We start from the raw sequence: 19,340 nt of genomic DNA on the forward strand, positions 1-19,340 counted from the left end.
TTTCAAAGCTTGACCTCCAAAAAGCCTACCACCAAATCCCCGTAGCCCCGGATGACGTCAAGAAAACTGCCATCATTACACCGTTTGGCCTCTTTGAATTCACTCGGATGCCTTTCGGGTTACGCAACGCAGCTCAGACTTTTCAGCGCTTCATAGACGTCGTCCTCCGTGGCCTACCTTTTGTTTTCGCCTACATAGATGACGTTCTTGTCGCCAGTTCATCGCTATCTGAGCACCTGCACCATCTGCGGATAGTTTTCGAACGCCTAGCAGAGCATGGCCTCATCCTTAATAGCGAAAAGTGTGCGTTCGGGTTGCCGTCGTTGGAGTTTCTCGGTCATTTCGTTGACTGCAATGGAATTCGCCCTCTGCCAGACAAAGTGAAGGCCATAATCGACTTTCCCCGACCTGAGTCCTTGCGCCAACTTCGCCGTTTCCTAGGGCTGGTGAATTATTACCGACGGTTCATCCCGGACTGTGCGGCCATTGTTCAACCTCTCGAAACTTTCCTTCAAACTTCCAAGTCTCCCGAGTGCAGTCTTGAATGGTCTGAAGCTGCTGATCGCGCATTCACTACCACCAAGGAGCGCCTGGCCTCTTCTACCCTCCTCGTGCACCCGCGCCACAACGCTCCCACAAGCCTGATGGTAGATGCTTCCCACTGTGCGATTGGAGGTGTACTTCAGCAGCACATCCGCGGCAGCTGGCACCCGCTCGGTTTCTTTTCGAAGAAGCTTTCTCCCACTGAGCAACGGTACAGCACTTTCGGACGGGAACTCCTGGCGGCATACCTCGCTGTGAAGCATTTCCGTTTTTTTCCTCGAAGGCCGCAGCTTCGTGATTTTCACCGATCACAAGCCTCTTACGAACGCCTTCAAGTCATCGAAGACTACATATTCTCCCCGAGAGACGCGACATTTGGCTTATCTTGCAGAGTTTACGACGGACATTCGGCATGTCAAGGGAGTTAACAACATTCCAGCCGACGCCCTTAGCCGTATTTCCGCCATACAGCGCTCCGGTTTCAGTTCTCAGGAGTTGGCCCAAGCCCAAAGCGATGACGAGGAGCTCCGAACTCTACGTTCTTCAAACAGCTCCTCTCTGCACCTCGAGGACATTCTATGCCCTGATTCGGGAATCAGCATCGTTTGCGACATTGACCCGGTCTCAGGCCGCAGACGGCCGTACCTTCCTGCGTCTCTTAGGCGCATTGCTTTCAACTCTATTCACCGTCTCTCTCATCCTGGAGTTCGTGCCTCACGGCGTTTGATTGCCGAGAGATACGTCTGGCCGGGCATGAATATTGACGTACGCGCTTGGGCCCGTTCCTGCCTCGCCTGCCAACAATGCAAGGTCTCTCGGCATACCACATCGCCTCTGGCTACTTTTCCACCACCGGACTCAAGGTTCTCCACAATTCACGTGGACCTTGTTGGCCCACTACCACCATCTAAGGGCTGCCGCTACATCTTGACAGTGATCGACCGTTTTACCCGCTGGCCGGAGGCTTCTCCAATCGACGATATTACGGCTGAGACTGTTGCTTCCACGCTTATGTCGACGTGGATCGCCCGTTTTGGCGTGCCGTCGGAGATTATCACAGACCGTGGCCGCCAATTTGAGTCCACACTCTTTCGCCGCTTGACATGCCTACTCGGTGTTACTCACCTAAAAACAACGGCCTATCATCCTCAAGCCAACGGCATGGTCGAGAGGTTTCATCGTCAGCTCAAGGCCTCGCTGATGGCTCACGAATCACCTGAGCAGTGGGCAGTTCACCTTCCTCTTGTGCTGCTAGGATTACGCACTGTCATCAAAGATGATCTTGGTTGTGCCGCATCCCAAATGGTCTACGGCACGTCTTTGCGGTTACCGGCAGACTTCCTCGTCCCTCCACGGCCTCAGGATAACCCTTCCTCTCCTGGCCCATCCTACGTACAGGATTTAACCCGGTTTTTCAGCTATATCCGTCCCCAAACGCCACGGCCGTGTTCCACAAAACCCACTTTTATTCACCCAAGTCTTTCTGTCAGCCAATACGTTTTCATCCGTGTCGACAGTGCCCGCCGGCCACTTCAACCGCCCTACACCGGCCCTCATCTCGTCATTTCACGCGGCGAAAAGACGTTTACAGTTAGCGTTAACGGCCGCGACACTGTCGTTTCCATCGATCGCCTCAAGCCCGCTTTCACCGAGGCCGACCACCTGCCTTCGACACCACCATCCACCACTCCACCCTGAACACCACCACTCTCCCCTCCGTTCTCAGCCCCACCCGTGAACATCCCAGCGCAAAGACTGTCCGTTTTGCCGACACTCCGTCTGAAGAGGGGGGGCTATGTGGCGGCGCCCCAGCAGCTTGCGTCGTCTGCTGCCGCAAACGGGCACGCTCCAGGAACGATGACGCTGGGGCTGAGCCACGAGTGGCGAGTGCTGACCACGCGCTTGCGGTGCGCGCTGGGCACGAGCGTGGAATAAAGCGGGGACCCCAGTTTGGGTCCACGGCGCTGTAGCGTGCAGACGTGTGTCTTCGCTTCTCTCTGTCGCCGTCGCGACAGCTTTAATGACAGGGGTGCTTTCATAATGATTATGATGAGCGGCGCATACCCAGCGAGACATTTAACAATTGTTCCCTCTCAAATCGACCGCGGACAGCCCGACGAAAGCTGCACGCTCTCTCCCGGAGAGGGAGGCGGCTCTCGGCGTTCTTTTCGGCAGCCTTCGGTATACGAGTTTTCTCCTTTTCTACACAACTTGTAAAGGCCCATTTTCTGTCTGTGCCCCCAAAAAGCAGGCTGCCTGCTCGCAAGCAAGCGCACAGGCTGGTAGGGCGTTTTTGAAGCAGTAAACATTTGTGGTCGAGTGGTCTCGTTAAAGAGAAGCAATAACTTCGTCACTCGAATACGCGCGCACTCAAAACATAAAAGAAACCCCAAAACTGTGCGTACAGATTCAGGCATAGAAGAGCGTTACACAGCGCCGACGACGGCGATTGTCGCAGGAACTGCGAGAAATATGCCGCGAAGTTGACCAACGACAGCCAATATGGCAGCCAAGGCCACAGTGACGCCATTTCGGCGATGCGTTGGGTACATAATGAAGAAAAGTGAAGTGAGCGCGGTTGATTTTTCTGGGTCTTTCACAGCGATTTGTGCGCTCATGGCTTCCCGTGCACGTATAACATTTGGCTCAGGTATTTGTGGCAATGTAATCTAAACGTCGCGAAGGTTTGCTTGCACTGCTCAAAGAGTGTTAGGGTCCCTTCAAGTAATTGATTGCATATATTGTAATGGCCGTTTGTGGCCTCAACCATTCTTGAGTTTATTCGATCTGCTGGTTTCGATGACTATTTCGCCAGGCATTATGCTGTGTTCCCACTGTTAAAACGCAACTGAGGGGGAAATCTTACTGCCGGCCTGCATGTGGCCCCCCCTGCCGGCGGACTGGGCTGTGTCGGTCGGTTTCGGCTGTCCTGCTTTGGTCCGTCGCAATGGCAGGAGTCAGTGGTGTGCCAGGTCCACTGTATTGGGTATTCAACGCCCATGGGACCTTGAGCAACTCCCAGGCACTCTGAGGCCAAGTGCCTTCCAAGAACACCGATGCGTGATGCGGACGCAGGCCCGGACAGCCTGGGTGGCTACCGAGGTTGGTGCTTGGAATGGTAATTCGAACAAAATTTGCGGTCGCAAATTTCTGTGGATCAACCATGATTCTCTTTGGCCGGGGGCGGTAACGCGCCCCTGTAATCCAGTTTGGTGAAGGCGGGGGGGTCAATGTTGCGAAGTGCAACTGCACCAAGCGGTACAGTTTGTGTTGTAGTGGCGCACGGTTGCTGAAGCAATGTGAGCGCTACTATGAGGCCGGGGGAGTGGCGAGCCCCTGTAACCGCAGCTAGGAAGGGGCCTATAAACACAAACCGATCTGCTCGCCGAGGGAGGTTACGAGCCCTTGTAACCCAAGTCATAGGGGTACATGCGGTACAGTTCGTTTTATCGTGCCATGCTGAAGCATGGGTACACACAATGAGGCCGGGGGTGTAGCGAACCTCTGTAACCGGAGCATGGAATGCGAACTTTAATGCGAACTGGTCTGCTGACCGAGGGAACTTGATGAGCCCTTGTAACCTTCAGTCTTGGGGGCGAGAGTGCAGAGCCACTGGGAGTTCCTCAGAGGATCCCTTGTATCCCGAAAGATGGTATTCGTGGAGCAACTATGACTCTCTTGGCTAGGGGAAGTAGCGAGCCCCTGTAATCCAGTGTGGGAGGAGGCCAAAGGCTGGGGGTGGTAACGCGCCCCTGTAATCCAGCGTGAGAGGAAGCCAGCGGGTCAATATTGCGACGTAAGCACTGCGCTCACGCGGTACAGTTTGCACGTAGTGTTGGCGTACCATTGCTGAAGCAATGGGTAGACCACTACCGAGCCGGGGGCGTGCACACCCCTGTAACCATAGCTTGGGGCTCGTTCTGTTGAACTTGCGAACAGGTCTGCAGGCCGGGGGTTGTGACAAACCCTTGTAACATAATGTCATAGGGGCCAGAGCGTGGAAGTACGGTAATTCCACGGGACCTCCTCGAGGAATCGGGGAGGCCGCACAATCCCTGCCCAGGGAGCGTGCAAAACGGCCGCCACAGCGGAGGTTCCTGGTCAACTGGAATCAGGTCCTACGTGGAGGTCGGGCGGTCGGGTGTCAGCCCGGCACTTGGCAATACGGTTGAAGCAGGAAGCAGGAAGACGTGTCGAGATCGATCAACTATGACTTTTTATGGCCGGGGGAAGTAACGCACCCCTGTAATCCAGCGTGAGAGGAGGCCGGCAAGTCAAGTTGCAAAAGTAGCAAGTGCTGGTGAGCGTACAGTCGTTTGTATTGGGAATACCGATTAAATTCGGGAAACCATTACGGGCCGGGGGACTGCCGACCCTTGTAACCGCAAGCTTTGGCGGGGCCAGTGACCTGATCGCAATATGTCGGGGGGAGTGACAGACCCCTGTAACCGAACGTCAAGGGGGCTAGATATTGTACAGTCCGTACGGGGCCGGGAGGGGGTCGCGCCCCCCTGTAACCTTGCTGCGAGGGGCCTATAGACTGATCTTCTCTAGCTGAGGCGCTTGCGAACCTCGTCACCCAAATGCCACTGGGACGTACTTTCACGAGCTACTTGGTGTCCCGCACGGGAAAAACGGGGAAAGGTGAGGTTGGTACACCGACCGGGGAAACTCTCCTGGCTTAGTAACGGCTAGTAGGCCCGGACCGATCTCCTCTGCTGAGCCGTCAACACCGCGGCAATGCCAAAAGACTCTTGTTCCATTGAGCGAAAGAGTAGGCACAGAGGAGGACATAAGTACATGGCTCTCATAACCGCTCCCGTGGGAGCCTGGCGAACGTGGATTTCAGTTAACGTTCGCATACAAACTTCCGGAGTCCGGAGACCGTGAAAAGCAGGTGTTGCAAGTGCCCGTGTATAGTGGAAAGCTTCACTGGTGATCGTGAGTACCTGGTGCGGGGCCGTCGGTCAAGGACGTTAGTACGCATCGGCCGCTGAGCTGGAGGTCGGGAGGGGGCCCGTCCGTCGCCACCAAATAGGGTACTTCCTGTCTCCGACAGTTGGGGCCCAGTTATCGGACCCTATGGGTGAGCGGTAACCCGTGGCAGGGACCGCATGTTTGGCAATTGGCACTGTCTGATGCCCTCGCTGATCAATCAGTCTTGGAAGAGAGTCAGACAAAAGGATTGGAGCAAAATTGCTTCCCTCATTCCCACCCTTCTTCCCATAACCCTTCCCGATGTCCAAGTTCCCGTTCCCAGCAACCCACCCTATCCGGCTTTTTCCTAGGGGGGACAAGAGGGGTCACCCCGGGCTCGTCCCCCTGGCGGTGGGTCGCAAGAAAGCTTTTTCCCGTTAATTTCTCTCCACCTTCGGGTGGACAAAATTCTCTTTGCCGGTTGGCCCTATTTTTGTACTGTTGCAATTGGGTATAACCGGTTGTACTACGGTGGTACCGGGGAGCTATTGAAAGCTACATTTACTCGATGTTAAAACGCAACTGTTTTTTATATATTCTCACTGTTATTTTGGATTTCTGTCCACGCGGCATACCCTTCTTACATGCCTTGAATTACGCGCTTTGGTAGCCAGAGTTGTGCACTCACCGAGAGTGTTGAATTCTTCATTGAAGTAAACGTGGGGGTTCAGGAAGGGCGCTTCCCACCTGTTGTGGAAAGAAAAAAACTCTTCATTGCTTTTTATGCTCTCATCCCAGCAAAGCGGGTGTGACTAACATACCTTATGCACATGCACAGGCCATGGCGGGCACAGGAAAGCACAATTTCGGAAGCACTGTATCGAGGCCAAAGACGATCCTAAGTTGTTTTTGTAGTTTTTGATATTTCGACTACAAGGGGATAAAACGAAATATTTTACTAAAGTTCACTTTGGTGGACTGACCCCGGAACGTTTTTTTAAATCAAATGGGAAAGCGGGAGGTCAACTAATAAACTCAAAGTAACATTTAAATAAAAGGAAATATTCGTATATTTAATGAACACTTTTTCACAGTGATGCAATGAATCTGTTCAGGAATGGCCCAAACGTAGTGATGATGTCGACAATATTTCCGTCTTAGCTTTATTTAAGAGTGCGTTTGGCCGTTTGGATTGCCGAACGAAGTATTGCTGTTCTCGTCAGTATTACGTTTGAAATCTCAGATTGCCGCTTCTGTGCTCGCTTCAAGAGAATATATGACCAATGCTTCCATCTGAAGTTCTTACAGTTTTGGCCTTCGCACCTCCAGGGAGGTGTCCATCCCACCGATATGAATGTCACAATAGTTGCGCGCGCAGATTTGTACAGCGGTGGCAGCGGCTCTATGCACTCCAACGTCGACATTTAAAGGAGCCGATTAGGTTCACGTGCGCATGTGCGTCGCCTTAACGCCATCGTACTGGCAAGAAAACCTCTAAAACTGCGTTCACTGTTCGATACACAAAGGCCTACAAGGAGTAGCAGAATGGCGAGTTGGGCTACTTGGTGAAATGGCATTTTGAAACCTTCAGAAAGCGCAACACTAAAAAAACGCTAGACGAAGAAAGGGAATACAGGACGAATGTCCACCGGGAGAGTCTTTGTGTATATTCCGGAAAGGGATCCTTGGAATGGTGGGTGCTACCGGGGCTGCTGCCGAGCAACAGGCTTCGAACAGGCAGAAAAACGTCTTTCGTTCATCGGGGTCCCGGTCACGACATCTTTCTTCACATTTTCGGGCAGTAGTCCACGTGGGACAATCTGCTGCACCCGCACGAGTAGCGTAGTGAAGAAAATAAAGAGCTCTTGCTACACGCCTCACGCCATGCATCCGACGTCATTCATTTTTCGCTGTGCAGGCATTCCATCCAACATACTGGCCGCTGCTCTCCACCTGAAAGACACGTCGGCACACCCAACCACCCCTTGTCCTGAAGCAGCAGCTAACCGGCTGGCTCGGCCGCTTCTGCCTCGTGTACGGACCTTATCTCGACTAGCGACCAGCCTGCGACCTTCTCGGGCGACTCATCCTTGATGGCCAACAAAAACGGCAACGCTGTATCGTTCCGGATCACGGCCCCTGACCGGTTCACCTTCTCCTCACCGTCAGAGTGGCCCCGATTGAAGAGACACTTTTTCCACTTCCGGGCTGCTTCAGGGCTAAGCAATCGATGAGAAGAATGGCAGGTGGACGCACTGGTCTACCTCATGGGACCCCAGGCAGAAGACGTTTTTATAACATTCAAGTTGACCAGTGACGAGCAGACAAAATTTGAAGCTTTACTTCAGAGCTTTGAGGACCACTTCTTACCTCGGTGAAACATCATCTACGAGCGGGAGAAACTCAACACCCGGATCCAGTCCGTGGATGAGTTTGCTCCAGCCCTGCATAGACTACCACAGACTTGTAACTACGCGCAGCTCCGCGAAGAGTTAATCCGTGGCAGACTAGTCGTCATGGGCCTCAAGAAACCCCAAACTGTCGCAAACTCTGCAGCTTGACCCCAGCTTAGACGTCATGAAGGCTTTAAATATCGCTCGTCAGAATGATGCAGTACAGCAGCATCACGCAGAACTCTTTTGGGGCACGCCAAACGAAAGAATCAACCTCAGTGCTCTCAAAGCACGAAGAAATAGACCCGCTAAAAACCCTGCTGCAATGTCACCTCCAACTGCACACCACACCAGAGGCTCAAATAAAAACGACCCAACGTATGGATAGTGTGGCAAGGAAAGTCACGCGAGGGCCACATGTCCTGCTAAAGACAGCATCTGATAGAACTGCGGGAAAAATGGCCATTTCTGAACCATTTGCCGCTCATCAAATGCTCTACAAAACATGAAGCAGGGGTGGTTTCTTGGGCGAGTTGGTGTAAGCGCAAAAGGAGCAAGGACGAACCAAGTGGACGAGACAGCGCTACTATCAACTGGTTTATTTTCACTGCGATATCCGATTTTATACGGGAAGATACAATGCGAATAATAGAAAGAAGGAAAGAGTGCACTTATAGGTGTTTATGTGACATCTGTATTCGCCAATTTGCGAACTTCCTTCCCCATTCCTATCGCTGTTCGATGTCGAAAAGATGCGGTATAGTGCTGCTAAAGCAGCCGGGGCAGCGCATGTGTCACCAGTACAAGCTTCTTCCCAGTGGCCAGTGGAGCAGCCGGCGTCTGTCCTATTAGGGGATGGGAAACCCGCCAAAACAGGACGTAAAACACAACGCTAGACTAGTTGTCCCGTTTGTGTCATCTGTCCCTGTGTTTTGCGTCCTGTGTTCGCTGGTTTCCCATCCGTCAATATGCAACAACTGGCCCAGCAAGCGGCACTTCTTCTATTCCATCACATTACTTTTGTATCATGCCGACACGTTTGAGAACACGCGCTGGCTTGGCAGGCTTGCTTCAATCTCGCCGTTTGTTTTTTCCATTGGTAGCTGCGACTTCGTACAGCGGATCACTTGTTTGACTGGCCTCCAACTTTCTTGCTGACAGGATCACTCGAACGGAATGTTGACTGTCGCAATTCAGGGCTAGACGAATTTCTCGAGTTGAGGTGCAATTCCAGTTTTTTCTATTATCTTTTAAACTAATTATGACACTTTCTTTTGTCCGTAAAATCATATACAGAACCTCTGATAATGTCCAGCAGCCTTCCGTAAAAACATCGGGGCCGTATGGCACAACACCCGGCTTGATTAGTGTTTATTTTACGCCAAGTGTTTATTTTCAAGACTGGCTTCGCGCAGTCTTCAGGTGAGTTGGTAAAGTGCATTCGAATTAACAGAATACTCAAGAGAGCAAAATTTCTAGTAAGAACACTTCTTTAAAAATAGTGAAATTTAAATATAAAAAAACGCTCGGTAAATGTATATATGCAGGCATTTTGATGTTGGTTTTTCGCGAAAGGAGGCACTCATTTTTTTACAGCTAAAAGGTCGAATGGGATTCGTTCTCAAACACACACACAAAAAAACCGGTAGGACCATGCCGAAATGATGGTTGCGAAGAAACTCTTTTTTTTAATCAGCCGGCATTATCCAAAATGCGCGAAAATGAACCAATGCAGTACAATAGATACCAAAGTATCCTCAGCAAACATCCAATCAGTAGTTATTCTTGGGCCAACTGGTGTTTGTTTCTACACAAAAGAGGCCAGAAAAAAGAGCGGATTTCATTTCTTGGTCACCAATGTAGCGTCGGCTATGAAGTGTATTTTATATCTAAGTTAGCAATATTAGCATGTATTCAAGCATCGCGACCTGGATTTGTATGCTAAGTAGTAGCGTTCGCAGGACTTGTTAATGCATCGCCGAGGGGCCTGCAGTGCCTTGGCTCATTGCATGCAGGGGCGGGGTAAGGTCATCACTCACTCTGGGCCGATCCAGTCCTCGGCGAGCCACTGCCAGTAGTGCTCGTTCAGGCTCGACCGGGCGCTGTAGTAGCTCTCGAGGACCGCCTTCATTTGCACGTCGGGAACCTGCGGGCACCCCAAGCTCCATTGGAGCAAACTATCCGGGGCAACATTTCAGGGGCGAAGCACCTTAGGGGCCCGGGCTGTCGGCATCCATGTCGTCATCGTCTCCTATCGTCGTAGCATCATGTAGTCACAGTACCAAAACACCAAGAGAGTCGTTTTTCAACGCCTCGCGCTACTTCTTACCATGCTTCTTAGCTTGCTGTGGCATGTGACACGAAGACAACTTTCGGCCAGTCTGTCTCTCATTTAATTGCGTAAATCCGGTTCAACGCTAGACAAGACGCACCGCTCAGGTGGCGGCGTCCTCTTTAGCAAGCGCGCGATTGTTCCTCACCACGCGCCGTGTAGCAAGACAGAGACGTACAGCCACGATCAAAAGTTTACAAACCAAAAAAATGGCAATTTTACGTTATTTCTCTTCCTGTGGCTGCCCAACAAACTGTCGAACGCATGCGAGATGTCGTATGAGTAGTGAACTAATGAAAACTTCCGCACATAGTACTCCGGGCTGGCGTGCGGAAGAGAAATAACTCAAAATTGCTGCTTTCGTGGTTCGTAAACTTCTGCTCTTGGGTGTACAATCGTTGAATGCAGTTATACACATATGCGTCGGCCGTTCCCAGGTTTCACGTGAGTGGAGATGACCCGAGATTTTTGTATTGCTGGAATTGTAATGAGCTAGGAACTATAATTTTTTATTTCCTGCTGTGGTGGCAGAATCCCGCTGTTTTCGTTCCATACACCGTTGTCAGTATGGCTTAAAGTGCGCGCGAAATTTGGGTAAAAAATGAGCACCTGTTCAAAACTTTGCAGCTGTACGCAGCTATTGCCCTGACATGTGATTTGCTATATTTCAGTAGCTATCAAAATTTTCATTCATTTTATAAACGACAACAAGAAAACTTTTTCATATCTCCTGACGTTAATCCCAGTAAGAGATGTAACAAAAAAATCTCTGGCCATCGCCACTAACGTGAAGCCTGGGGAGGGGCGCAGAAGCAGTGTATTCAGTAATTTTAAGTCACTGTCTTGCCGCACAGCGGGCGCTGATTAAGCGCCGGAGAGGCGCCGGAGAGGCGCCGGTGGGAGGAGCAATCACATGCTTTCTGAGGCAGTGCCGCCCTTTCTTGTGTAACCGGATTTCGCAATTAAATGGGAGGCATATCGGCTGTAGGTTGTCTTCCTCTCACACGCGGCAGCATGCTAAGAAGTATGCTTTACAGGAGAAAACCTGGCGTTTGAAACCTATTTCGAGACAGAATTGACCATATCTCTGTTAATAATGCAATTAATAATAACAGACATATTTACAGAAATAAATGCAAATAATGCAATTTGCAGAAATGAACGAAATTATATCAAATAATAATAACAGAAAAAAGCCAATTAATGCAATCGCGAAATTGGAAAACCTGACCGTACTCGACATCAAGATATCAAAGTGTCTGGACCAAGTATCTAAACTGCAGAAGGAAATAACAGCTCTTGAATTGAAATTAGATTACGTGGAAAATCGTTCTAGGAGATCTAATCTAATATTCTAAGGCATTGAGGAGGGCAAAAACGAAAATAAGGAATCTCTTGAGGACAAAATAAATGAAAAATGCTAAAGAACATTCTCCAGAGAGAGCCTGAAGCCATTGAACGGATACACCGTCTAGGGCGAGCTGTCGACGGGAAAAAATACACCAGTAATCCTGAAACTGTCAGATTCCCGAGATAAGGCAAAGGTTTTCAAGAACTGTCATAAACTTAAAGGAACAGACTTTGCTGTAAGTGAAGATTTTTCACCCCGAGTCTTAGAGATCAGGAGGAAGCTGTAAAATGGTGCGAGAGAAAATAAAGATGCGGGTGACAAGGTGACGTTGTCATACGATAAATTGTACATAAACAAAGTAACGTTTATCTGGGACGACGAAAAAAATGACAAAGTACCAATCAAAGAACACCGGAATCATCCGCCAACAACAGAAAACTCCCAAGACGATATACCAACAGCACGCACTTGCAGGCCGCGAAATCAGAAATCAGCTTCATGAACGTAAGCGCTCGTAGCATACTTAACAAACTGCAATCGCTAGAATCCCTACTGCTCGGACTTGACCCAGATTTATTGGCCTGACCGAAACATGGTTAGCCACCGACGTCATGAACGATAAAATAGCGCCCCCAAATTATGCAGTAATACGAAAAGACCGGCCGACGCGAGGCGGGGGAGTAGCTGTTATGGTAAGGAAAGAAATCAGTTACGCAGTTCTCCCGGAGGTTGACAGTTTGGAGGCTATTTTCATCAGGCTAATGTTCGGGGCATGCGCTGTTACTGTGGGATGCTTCTATCGCAGCCCAACAAGTGGCTGCGACGTCATGCAATCACTGCAAGAATACATGCAACGACACGTATTAGGTTCGCGGCTGATATTATTGGGAGATATTAATCTACCAGATTCCAACTGGCAGACCATGCAGTTTTCTTCCACGTGCTCAGAGATCAGGCTTATATTATGTTTTCTGTTAACCTTGTTCAAATTGTCACCCAAGCGACTCGAATTCAGGGGTCTTCCTCGAATATAATATATCTAATATTCCTTAGCGAACACTTTCCTTCGGATGAAGCGAAGATTGAAATTTTTGATGGCATATCAGACCACAAACTTCCCATATGTACCCTTCCCGTTCAGGACATGCTACTTTAATCCCAAAATAAAATAACTTTTCTTGACTCTAACTCCGCTGACGACACTGCGATAGTAGACCACCTTGATTTCGAATTCTCCTGGTTCGAACAACATTCAACCGACAGCGTTACTGGTATCGAAACGCTATGGCATAAATTTAAAAAAATATTTTCCAAAGCATAGATAACTACGTTCCCCATAAAGTTAAACAATCCCGAAAACATAACCCGTGGCCAAACGTAAAGTAAATGCCAAACGTAAATGCCAAACGTAAATGCCAAACGTAAAGTAAAACGATTGAGAAAATCTTTGAAAGCAAAGTCTGAAGAATCTGTGCGAAACAAGCTTTCTGACGCACTTCACGACATGAAGGTAGCCAAAAACACCTACTTCCGCCAAGTACTCCCGGGCTTTCTGAAAAGCTGTCCTCGAAAGTTTTGGAACTGCTTAAGCCCCAAAGAGTCCAGAAAAAAGGTAAAAACCCAAGACAAAGATTGTGTCACTGCTGACTCACTGAATGATTACTTTAAATCCGTCTTCACTGTCGACGACAATAATCTCCCACACATAGATACCCAAAATCTACGCCATTTAGATCCAGTATCTATAACGGAAGCAGGTGTGCTAAACCTTTTGCTGAACATTGACACAAAAAAGAGTAACGGCCCCGACAATATTCCAAACGCTTTCTTAAAAATATATGCCGCACTGGTAGCAAAATATCTGGTCTTGATTTTCAACAAGTCATTGACAACACTACATTACCGAAAGACTGGAAAACGGCCGAAATTGTTCCCGTACCCAAAGTAGGCCGTTATGACGCCGAGTCAAACTTTAGACCAATTTCTTTAACTTGCACAGTAAGCAAGCTGCTTGAGCACATTATCCTGAAACACATAACTACACACCTAGAACGTGAACATATATTGCCGCGAACCATACATTGGGTTTGTTTATTTGTGTTTTGCTTTTACCGCCCGGCTGCGCCGGTCTGTGTTATCTCTGCGCCAAGGGAAGCGCGTGTTCCATTCTTTCTTTCTGTGCCGCATGTGTTATCTGTTGTGATAGGGAGAGCATTCCCATCTAACGTGAACAGCCCAGAATAATCTTCTTGGATCTACTATGTTCTCGATGCGAATCGACGTTTCGAGAACCACGCGCGCCAGAAGATAAAAAGCCTGCAGTGCGGACGCCGGGGCATTCGATTCGACGACACTCGCCTGTGCAAGTCACTTTGTTGACCGCTGCTTCGCCGCCTCTGTATTCTTTTGAGTTGTTAGGGGAGCACGAGTTCGCTCCAATAAACGTGTTTCTCATTCAAGACAACTGCATCGTCCTTGTCTTCGTGACAATATTATCACCTTGCCAACGCGGTTTTCGTCAGGGCCTATCGACAATAACTCAATTCGTTGAACTAACACACGATATATCTGTAAGCATAGACAACCAAAATCACATCCACGTAATCTTCTTGGACCTTTCAAAGGCATTCGATCGGGTACCACACAATAGCTAATAAAAAACTAGAGTCGGCTATCAACGAGGAGGTCATGATTCGCTGGATCAAAAACTACTTAATCAACCGTTTCCAGTACGAAGAATACCATGGCAAATTTTCACCATTAACACATGCCACATCCGGAGTTCCCCAGGGTTGCGTCCTGGCCCCAATCTTATTTTTTATTTATATAAATGACATGCCTTCCTGTATTTCAGCCAACATTCGATTATTTGCTGGCGATTGCGTAATTTACTTGGAAATTAACATCATAGAAAACCGCCTGATATTACAGTCTGCACTAAACTCTGTTTATTACTGGTGTAATGACTGGCAAATGTCCCTCAATGTAGAAAAATGGGCTCAGTTATCAATAACACGAAGGAAGAACAGGTACTAACACATTTACAACATAAATAATAGACGTATAATCCGGGTGCACCAGCACAAATACTTGGGAGTGATCTTTAAGCAAGACTTCCGATGGGATGCCGACATAAACCATATCGCATCGGCTGCCCTACGAAGGCTGTTCTCCCTCAGAAGACGCCTTAGATCAGGGCCGCCAGAAACAAAGAAATTAGCCTACAACGCCTTTGTGAGATCTTTACTCGAATACTTTAACATTATCTGGTTCCCGTATGCTAACGTACACATAAATAGACTAGAGCGAATACAACGGAAAGCAATTAGGTACATTTACAATCGGTACGACACAAATACTTCACCAACAGAACTACTGAGGAACGCCGGTATGCTGACCCAACAGAATCGTTCTAAACTAGCGCGTTTAAAATTCTTATATCAACTCTTTCATAAAAATCTAAACCTTGATACTACAAATTATCTCAATAACATTGAAGCGAGGCCCACGTGGCAAAATCAGACTAACTTTTAAAGAATACAGTTATCGCAGTGCTTGCCTTAAATATTCCTTCTTCGCACTAGCTGTAACAGAGTGGAACGGTATGCATTCATCGATTACCGGTAGCGCACCTATAGAACAATTCCTAACTCTAATTGAAAACCACCTCCACGAAATAAATTAACCAAAACGATAGCGAGAATTTAATCAAATGAGTCTGCACGGTTTTCCTTCTCTCTCTGGGTCACTTATGATTTTCACTATTAGTGAGTAGTTCTTCATTATTATGTTTGGCTTGGTTACGTAAGATGTTTGGTTTCGTTAGTTCTTCAAGTGCTGCTGTAAAATATTGCCTCCAAATTCTGTCTGTGGTCCATCCTGCATGGAATTTAACTATGTTTTGTTGCTTTGTTGTTTCCATGAACTTGGTGACGTTTGATGCATGAGATTTGTGATTTAATATGTAATATGTAACCTTCCCTAGTCATGTAGAAAACCTGTCCCGCATGTTCATACTGTTCTCTTCCCGTATGAAAGAAAACCACGTTTGAATTTTGTGTATTTGAAACTATGTATCGCTCCTCCTCCAAAAATCCCGAATGGGATTGGCAGTATGTAAAATAAATAAAGAGTAAATAAAGAAATTAAATCCTGATTATTCCTGTATTTTAAATTATTATAAACAATGTTAGTTTTTAACCGTTTTTTTTACCATCGTTTGACAACTTGATTTACCTTGACGTCATGAGACAACGACAGGAGACGCCGACAGCCAGAACCCATAAGGTGCTTCGCCCCCTAAAAAGTCCGATGGAGCACTTCATACGACTGTTATCGCGATTACCCTCTGTCCATTACCCTTCAGCCTTCAGTAGCAGGCCAATAGTTGCCTTGTGTTCATTCTTCTCTGTACTCTTGTAACCGACGCAGCGTCGCTTAAGGAGCCCCTTCTAATGAACAGGAGTGGTGAGCAGGTTTTTCGGTTGCCTATACTGCTGACTTTGTCCCTCCAACGTGACCACGTAACATATCTGCATCACCGCGTGCGAATTGAGGCGGGATATAGTCTTTGTCAAACATTTCTGTTCAGCCGGAAATGCGGAGGCCGCAAAAAAACTCAATGTACAAGCTTACGTCCCGAGCCCAGCTGAAAGTTTTTATGCCGGAAAGCTCGACACCTTTCCGTATTAGTGGGAAAAAATATTTTTGTCACATTTAACGGGGAAGCTTGTTTTTGAATTCTTTGTGCTTAAGAAGGCTTAGGATCGGCATCGAAAATTTTACAAGGTCGTCATTGTCCTTTATCGAAGCCTGGCGACAATCGTGGCGCTTACTGGATGACCGCTCAAGATTGTGGCCATGTGCACGGGCGCACGCCGCGCCGAAGCTCATAGAGAAGGCATAGGTATTGCGAATTACGCGGAAGTATACGTTGCGCAACACCAGCGGTGGCGTCCACAGGCAGAAAAAAAATCGTTGTCCGGCTTATAGACAAATCTCCCGCGGCGGAAAACATTGTCCTTGGTTTGGACACAGCTTTGAGGATGCGCCGCATTTCAGGAATAGAAAACTGCCCCATCTTGCACTACTGGTGCAAGACTGGAGCAACAGCAGAGCTGGCGGCCGCTGTTCCATCGTCAGAGACCGGCTGTTGCACCTCACATTGATTTCCCAACTTGCCGCTGAGCGAACGCACGTGAACTGGCGAGAAAAACGGCAGGACAGAGATCACGCCACGAATGCTGGGCCGAGTGTTCTCGACGCCACGCGCTCATCACGAGGCGCACGCTCCGGAGCTCTCGGTATATTTACTTGGTATTTTTTACGCTTGGCGCGAGCCCATGCGCAAGCCTGGAAAGGCGCTGCTGTACACGGTAGTTTGTACCATGTGCTTGACGGGCGCTGGTGGGGCTTCGAAGCTATTCACAGCTGTGCCACAGGTTAGCAAGCAATGTGAGCTGACGTCATCGCTCGGCGAGGTATTTTGGCGCAACGGATGGACAACGCTCGGCTTAAACAGCCCTGCTGTTAAAGGAATAACGGAGGTTCTGCTGGTAGGGGTTTAGAGTGCGTGAGTAAACTGGCTTTTCGACCAGATGAGCACTTGCTACTTCGGCTTCAGAGTGCCGCAACTCGATTCTCACTTGCGCCTCGTACACCGAGCGAACCGCTTCCCTGGTCCCCTGTACATGCTATGCACAGCGTTATTCGCAGGCTGCGTGTCGCTGGCTCGCTTGGTTGTCCTCCCGTCTCAGCATTTCTTCGCATTAATTGCATTCCTTCCTCTTGCCCCGTCACGCACTGGCTGCCCTGCACTCAACAACGCGTCCGAGACATGACCAGGGTCATGCATCCTGTCGAGGAGCCGTACGACTGGTGTGGCAGCAGAGACACGTGGCGAACCGCGCTTCCACTTGGCGTCTCCGTAGCAACGTCGGCAGCGGCGCTGCTGACGTTGCTCGATGCGCCCTTGATGAACCTCGATGCGCCCCGCTAAGCGCCCTAAGCGGCGCGCGAAAGGAGCGCCACCACTGCCACCTGATCGCTCCTGTTTGAGCGAATCGGCGGCGAAAGTATTTTGCCACACATCGAGCTCATTTCTCACGCAATAAAAGGAAACGGCGAGATAAGGAGCGCGCACAAGGCTGTTCTCATTAGTAGTTTAGTCAGCTGATCTGCTCCCGGTGCAATGGAGGGCGAGACGCAGAAGCTCGCTTGTGTAACGTTAGGTCTAACGTTAAACTTTTTTGATGAAATAACGTTTTGCTTCAGCAAGTGCCGTTCAAGATTCCATCTCCGGCCACTGCGGTGGCATGTCCTGCAACCTAATATCCGTAGTCAAATAGCAAGCGAAGGTCGCAAATCACAAAATTTCTTCTCTTCTGATTCCTCCCACTTTAGGCAAACTTAGGCCACCTCCAAAATCTATTACTCGCGCATTCTTGTGAGCAGTGGAGGTGGACAGACACCCGGAGGCGCGGATGGCGTAAAGATCATAGTACGCAGTCAGAATATCAACATCGGTGCTCACGAAGCCTACCTGAACGGTTTCCTCATTTCAGAAGATGTAGGGGTTGTCCAAAATTCTGAACGTATATTGAGAGAAACAAAAGTTAGTAACTTCGAACTAGGACAGGGAGCAAGGAAACACAATAATGTACCGGGTAAACGTGATGGAGGCGTAATGTTTTACGCCCAACTTCTTACTCCTTATCTTGTATATTCGACTGAAAGAAATAGGAGTGACCTCCTAGTTCGCGTATACGTGCCAGGGGAAGTGACGTGGCACTATGGCTCGTGTGTGGAATGAAAGTGGTTCCAATTTTGTTGACAGTATTAGTTGGGAAGAACCGGAATACAGGTGCATTGTCAGCGAAGTATTTCCGCTTGCGTACACGTCATTTGTGTGCTTCATATGCGGAAACGCAGGAGCTAAACGTGTGAAATATAGGGTCAGTTACGTGCTAAGAACAGTTTGTGTGACTTCTGTGCTTCTTGGTGTCTTTCTTCACTGGTTTGATTCGCTTTATTAAGAATGGCCATTTAATGCACAGCTTTTGTCTAGGTGGGAGAATTTCCACGCCGGTTAGATACCCCAATGGGATGTAACGTTACCTCAGGCCATGCACTATGACACTACTGATTACCCAGGCGTTGGTTCCATGTGTAACAGTACGTTCAAATATTTCACTGAACTGAACCGCAATACCCCGATGTGATATGTGAGGACGTGACCGAAAGTAAAAACTCCCACCTCCCCTCGCGGGAGCCCCTGTATAGATGCGACGCATAGGCGGAGCGGCGAAGGGACCGCGTTTTATAGCGCGCATAACGTTGAGGGGACTGCGTAAGCCGGTCCCAGTCGATGACGACGTCGGCGTACTTGTAAAGCGGCGTGGACTCTAGGTGTTTGAGCCAAGCGTGGATGTTGCTTCGCCGGAGAACGGCACACCGGTTATATGCGCAGCGCGCCCGAAGGAGAGGAAACCGCGGAAGAGAGAGTACTGCACATGCGCCGGCCCCAGCGCGTCTGCCGCGGCTGTGACGCAACGTGCCGCGGCTATGACGCAACACAATCCAAAATCCACTTTAATCCAAGCCAATCCAATCGAATCCAATCCAACGCCCCTCGCGAGAGAGTGTTCGCTATCGGAGAGGAGAGGGGGTGAGTGGCGGAGAGCGCAGCTGGCGCGGCGAGGAGAATGGGGGAGGGGTGGACAACGCTGACGACGACGACGACGACGACGCCGGAGGGACAAGGCGAGTGAATCAGATGCTCTGCATCTAAAAAGAACGTCACTTT

The 19,340-nt window shown here is 49.1% G+C and overlaps 1 protein-coding gene across 1 annotated transcript in view; it reads right to left on the reverse strand.

Annotated features, from left to right (window-relative positions):
* LOC144143471 (neprilysin-21-like) overlaps positions 1 to 19,340 on the reverse strand; it is a 165,566-nt gene that overhangs the window by 70,711 nt on the left and 75,515 nt on the right. Inside the window, exons 8-9 of the mRNA XM_077675217.1 lie at positions 9,893 to 9,999; positions 6,149 to 6,207 (exon numbers count right to left, since the gene is read on the reverse strand). Coding sequence (XP_077531343.1) covers positions 6,149 to 6,207; positions 9,893 to 9,999 — 166 coding nt within the window. The remainder of the gene's footprint in view (positions 1 to 6,148; positions 6,208 to 9,892; positions 10,000 to 19,340) is intronic.

This window comes from Haemaphysalis longicornis, unplaced genomic scaffold (genome assembly GCF_048455015.1).
Source record: "Haemaphysalis longicornis isolate Haplotype H1 unplaced genomic scaffold, Haemaphysalis longicornis Haplotype H1 scaffold_6, whole genome shotgun sequence".
NCBI lineage: Eukaryota > Metazoa > Arthropoda > Arachnida > Ixodida > Ixodidae > Haemaphysalis > Haemaphysalis longicornis.